Source organism: Geospiza fortis, unplaced genomic scaffold (genome assembly GCF_000277835.1).
Source record: "Geospiza fortis unplaced genomic scaffold, GeoFor_1.0 scaffold1047, whole genome shotgun sequence".
NCBI classification, from domain to species: Eukaryota; Metazoa; Chordata; class Aves; order Passeriformes; family Thraupidae; genus Geospiza; species Geospiza fortis.
Window position 1 is genome coordinate 393,919 of NW_005054589.1, and position 6,000 is coordinate 399,918.

General features: G+C 38.1%; 1 protein-coding gene across 1 annotated transcript in view; it reads left to right on the top strand.

Annotated features, from left to right (window-relative positions):
- Positions 1 to 6,000, top strand: part of CLCN1 (chloride voltage-gated channel 1) — a 35,498-nt gene that overhangs the window by 18,670 nt on the left and 10,828 nt on the right. Inside the window, exons 9-12 of the mRNA XM_031064426.1 lie at positions 1,169 to 1,253; positions 3,680 to 3,781; positions 5,078 to 5,162; positions 5,623 to 5,772. Of these exons, the coding sequence (XP_030920286.1) occupies positions 1,169 to 1,253; positions 3,680 to 3,781; positions 5,078 to 5,162; positions 5,623 to 5,772 (422 nt within the window). The remainder of the gene's footprint in view (positions 1 to 1,168; positions 1,254 to 3,679; positions 3,782 to 5,077; positions 5,163 to 5,622; positions 5,773 to 6,000) is intronic.

The following is a 6,000-nucleotide window of genomic DNA, read 5'->3' on the forward strand; positions in this document are numbered from 1 at the left end:
TCCATCCCTGAGTGTTCTAACCCTTGCTGGTGCCACCTGGGTCTGTTGTTCCCCTCAATTCAACTCACTTCCCTGGCAAAGGAGTAATCCAGGTAAAGTGCAGATAGGTTTTCTGGCAGGTTTTGATGAGGCAAAGGAGCTCAGAGAAGGCTCAGAGTGTCAGAGTGGGCCCGATGGGAGAGGAGAACAATAGTACAGCCAGGAGGGAAGGAGGAGGGGGAAGAGACAGGGAGCAAGATCTTCCCAATTTGGATAGTAGAATGCAGTTCTAGGCTTAGCTATCTTAGGTAACATAACCCACTGAGACCTCATTAAATTATTACTCTGAACCTAGTTCTGTCTGACCAAGTAACAAGTACTTAATGCTTCCTGTTATTGTCATATGCTAGATTTTCACTGCTTCCTTTATTTCCTCATTGAGCAAATAACTTCTTCATCCAGGGCAAGTTGGGATTTATAGCCATACTCATTTGGCTGCACTTTCACTCTGTATTAAATTGCTGATTTATCCTTCACCTGTTGGCACACAGATGTTTATTGTTTCCCCATAATAACACACCACCAGACAAAAGCAGCTCAGGTTTGAACATTTCATTGTAGCAGAGCAGCACTAGTGGGAGGGGTGAGCTGGAGAAGATGGGGCTTGGCTAATCTTTTACATCTCTGATTTCTAAGCTTTTCATTTTCAAGTTTTGGTACCAGTCAAAAATTTTGAATCTGTAACTTCAGTGAAGATCTGAGTTTTGTTTGTGGAAGGCAATCACAGCTGTAAGAAGTAATAGAGCTTCCTCAGCTATGCAGGCACTGCCTACCTCAGCAAAGAGACCTCTTGGTCAGTAAGGATACCAGGAAGAGCTTTTTTTTTATAGTGAATGGATGGTAGAAGACAAGAAAGAAAACCCTGTAAAAATCAGGGATTGTTGCTAAAAATAATGCATATATTCTCTGAAAGCAAACCTAGACCATCTAGAGTGCTAGGGTTGCAAGTGCTCAGAAATAGAACCTACTAGATCAGAGCAGTCTGCCAATCTGTAATAATGTATATAACCACACAGGAAAACCACACAGGAGCATGTATAAACAAGTTTCCTTGTCCCCACCCTAGCTTTTATTGCATTTAACTTCTCACCTCATTATTTTCTTTCCTCCTCTACCTTTTGTCTCACAGTCACTATCACAGCCCTGTTCAGAACAAACTTCCGCATGGATTTCCCCTTTGATCTGCAAGAGCTGCCAGCATTTGCTATAATAGGGTAAGTTCCCAGGAAACTGACACCTTGCTCTACAAAGTTAGAATTTGATAACTCTTAGGAATTCTTCTGCCAAAAAGTTACAAACATCACTTTTAGTCACTTTGGTTGTGGCAAATTAGGCTTCTATTTGTTGGAATTCTTCCTTCAGAAATTGTGCCCATGTATCACAATGGCTAAGAAAAGAAATATGGGTATTATTAAGGTGTTTGTTATTTCCTTTCCATGTATCTTTTTCAGAAATAAAGCTTGGAGGTAAAAAAAAAAAAAAAAAGTCTAGCTTGGTCAAAATTCTTGGAATAAATTTACTGAATGGCCCTTTAATTGTTTTCACATTATCCCCAAGTGAACTGATCCAACAAGTATGGCCATTTCACATGACAAAGATGGAACAAAAGGTTTAACCTGAAGTTTCCTTTTCACAAGCTCAGACTGATTATCCTTTTTGAGAGAGTTTGGTATACCCGACATGGTGACAAGGGTAATTAACAGTAATTGGATTCAGTGAGAATAATTTGGTTAATTTGGAGGAAATGAAAGAATAAACTTAAGAAAAATAAAAATTGGGAAATACTAGAGAAAAGATGAATTTGGAATTACTGTGGGGAAAAATCTGTGGTTAGAGCTTGAGGGAGGCTCCGGGGAAATCACCTGAGAGCAGTAATGAAAGGAATACACTGTAGGAACAAACGCCTGTTCTGGTGCTGTGAACATATTCTCTTGCAAGACCTCCATCCAAGACCAGAAATATATTTGAGGTTTTCCAGCCTATTTTAGTAGGCTGCTCTCCTACTAATTTACTTGAATATGAAATCAAGTGGGTTTTTTAAAGACATCAGCTATATTGAAAAATCTGTGAATACACAGGAGCCTTTGCTAGCAACATGTATTCACTTTGTTCTTCCCCTTAAACAGACTTGCCTAATGAACTTGGAGGAATCTACTGGTTTAGATTGGCAAGGAAAAACATAATCCTTGTGATTTTACAGCTGGTTGTTAGAATGCAAAACTTCTTGTCACTGTGTTTTGGACAGAGTTGACAGAGCTGGCTTTTTTCAGCATTGCACATAGGCTGGGAAAGAAATATATGACAAGTGCGAAATGCTTTCAAATGCCTGGGTGTCCAGTGTGGTCTCTAAAATAAAAAACAACCCCAAAGGCTTGGATAGTCTTGGATAAAGTCCTGATGCCAACTTGGAATGCTCCAAATTCTCTTAAGTCTCAAAGTTGAACTTTCTTTCTACCCAACATATTTCTTCACCTTCAGGTGAGACAAGCACTATCAATGGGTATATCTTGTTTTTCTGTGACACCAAATGTTAATTTGCATAAACTGTACAGAAGGAGCACTTTTTTTTATTGGTAAAATGATAGATATGGAGAGACCTATATTTTAATATGAAATATTATAGAGCAATTCAGTTGACTATGCAGTCTTTAGGCTTATATTGCCTAAGGGACTGGTCTATTTTAAACACTGTTCTAATCAGTGCTGGCTTAAAATATTGAAGAGTAATTCATTGAACATGTTTGTCTGTGAAAAGCTTTATATTTAGTTTAAATGTGTTTCTCTGCAATTTTTAAATGATAAAGCAGGATTATTTTCAATGTACAATGTTTTAAATATACTAAATAATTTGTTGAATGAGATTGGGCAAAAGCATGCATAACATATAACAAAGCAGAAGTCCATTAATTTTAGAAATTAATAGAATGAAAATATTAAGTGTTTATCCTCAATATTATGTGGGTTATTGCTTGCCACCTAAAAGCTTCCCCTTACTAATTTCAAATGCAGTATTTTTTCATTCTTCCTTTTCTTTTCATGTTCAAGTATTAGGCCCTATTTATCCAAGTCTCATTAAGCTACAGAGCCTAAGGATCACACCAATTCTTAGACAGCTACACTTTTTTTCTTACTTTATTAAAATCAAGAGCATAAGCCTAAGTTATTAAGATCATAAAGATGATATACTTTGCTTTAGGCACAAGAGTTCCTATCACTATTAGTAATTGTTGTAGGCGTATAATTTTACTGAATCAGACTTAAAACTCCCCTCATTTTTACTATTTTCTATTCCAACCTGATGTTTAATTCTGACAATACTGCTCTTTGCCCCGTTGCTCTTCACGAGCCCCCACTGAGAACTGTCAGTCTCTTTTTATAAAGTATTTTATAGATTTTCCCCTGTCAGCAAGAGAAAATTGGTAAAATGGTAGTGTGCATGACAGAGGTCCAAGATAATTTCTCCTTTTTCATCAGGGAGTCAATATCTTCAAATGAGCTGCTGCAGGAGTAACCCTCCTGCTGACATTCAAAAGACTTCACGAGCAGCTGAAGATTAAACCACTTAAACTCATTTTCTTGGTTGATGGTTTGTGTATTATCTGTTGTTTGGCATGATTTTTTTTCTTTTTCTCCATTTTAGCATATGTTCGGGATTCCTTGGAGCCTTTTTTGTTTATCTCAATCGCCAAGTGGTCCTGGGCATCCGACGTCATAAAGCCCTGAGCCAGTTTCTCACCAAATAGTGAGTGCTTGTGACGATATTCTCTTTAGGGACCAGATTCTTACAACCTACTGGTACTGGGTAGTAGCAAATGCTTTCTGGAAGACAGCAGACCTATTTCATGTGTAAGATAGTAAATATATGAGAAGCTACTCCGGTATGAGAGAAAGATCTCTGCAAACATCAAGAGAATTTTTCGTGCACTGGATTTTCCTTTTGATCAGCCTCCATAGTTTCAAATAGCGTCTTGATTTGGAAGGGAGACTCTGCAATATTTGTTAAGAGGATAAGGCAAACTATTCATTGGACAGAAAATATTTTTAATTAGAAAGTCAATGATCATGCTTTTTAAAATCATGCTGTTTCTGGTTTGTTTGGGATTTTTAGGATCTGTGAAAAATTCAACATTATTTATATTTCAGGAAAATTAAATACAACTGAAATCTAACTATGTTTTAAAATATGTAATTTGGTTTTTAATCCAAGTGTTGGCAAAAATGTAAGGAATGTTCTCCATTCTTATGAACCAAAAGCAGAAACTGATAGTAACCAGATGGTGTGAAATGCAACTTGGAAGAGAAATGCAAAATAAAATAAAAGTCTTGACAATAAAGTTTTTACAGGACACTTGAAGATATGTTTTTCCCCTCTGTATTAAAGTCCTAACCTTCAAAGTTCATAAATTGAACATGAAATGGTGGCTAGCTATAGATGTCTTCCGTCTCTTTACAGAAAAAGATCTGATACTATTAGAATTTTTGAAGTTGAGAGGCATGAAGGACTTAATTTCTTATCAAGTTGCAGGCCTGACAAGAAGAAAACCACTAAATAAACAGAAGTTCAAATTAGCTTACTTTCTTATGTGGAAGCAAAATTGTCTTTCCTCATCATGTAGCCTTACCCACAAACAGCAGCAGGGCTGTCAAATCAAGTTAATAGAGAAGTAGAGCCACGCCTGAAAAATAGGAATCTCCTTTTCACTGATTTCTCAGAATTTTTTATGTCCTTAGACTGAATCAAATGAAAGGTTATATTTTGTCTTCCTAAATCTCAGCCAACGCTTCCTGTAGGAAACAGTAACTTGCCAAGGGACACGTGACAGGATTAGTCCAGCACGGGGAAGCAGTTTAGGCTCATGTTGTCTCAGTGCTTGTGAAGTGCCAAAGTGGAGCAGGGCATTAAACTGCCAGTAACAGCACTCCAGAACAATGGATACAAAAACAAGAGCTTCACAGAAATAGCATTCCTAGTCCTGAAGTGATGGTGCTGCAAGAACAGAATGTGAGGCCACGTTGTAATAACTTTCTTCCTTTACAGCCGACTGATATACCCTGCAGTTATAACCTTCTGTATAGCGTCTGTGACGTTTCCTCACGGGTTTGGGCAGTTCATGGCAGGAGAGGTGAGACTGGAAACTGTATTATCAATTCTGTGCAGTTCTTTGGAACGTTATCTCCTTATCCTCTGCCCCAATAACCTTGTGTCAGGGAAAAGGGAAGAGCGATATGGGAGGAGTTTGGACTGAGGAGGCATTATATGATCTCTGCTACCTCCTTCATAGAAAACTTGAAAAGGTGCACTCCTCTAAGCAACTAATAAGGAAGATGTTGTCCCATGTGTAAAAGTAGTTATTCACTCTTCTAAGCAAATAACAAGGAAGATGTTACCCCCTGTGTAAAAGTAATTACCTCTTCACCTGTTTGAGTAAAGTTCTGTCTCTCTTCCTGAAGATTAGAAATGTGAATTAAGTCTCATAGTCATGAATTCCCACTGTAAAAATCTCCTCCACTTCCTTGTAATAGAGATAGAATATTTACTTCATCTAATGTCATGACTCATACCTGGATTTTTTTGCTGTTTAGTTGATGCCACGGGAAGCCATCAGCACTCTCTTTGATAACTATACCTGGATCAAACACTCTGGGGACACCCATATCCTAGGGAAATCTGCTGCCTGGATCCATCCTAAAGTCAGCGTCTTTGTCACCATCCTGCTCTTCTTCCTTGTGAAGGTAGGAAGCCCAGCTCACCATAACCCTTCTCCACTCAGACTGAATGTCCTTCCCTTTTGTAAAGCAGTTTGTGAAGCGCCAATGAGGAGCTGCTGGGTATTGAATGAAGCACTACAGCTGCAATGGATTCCTACATCTTCTGATGTGATGTTTGTCTACCTTGAATGACCAAAATTATTAGGGAATAGTTTCCTTAATTTAGTAGTCTTTTCTGCTTCCTAGGTGTCC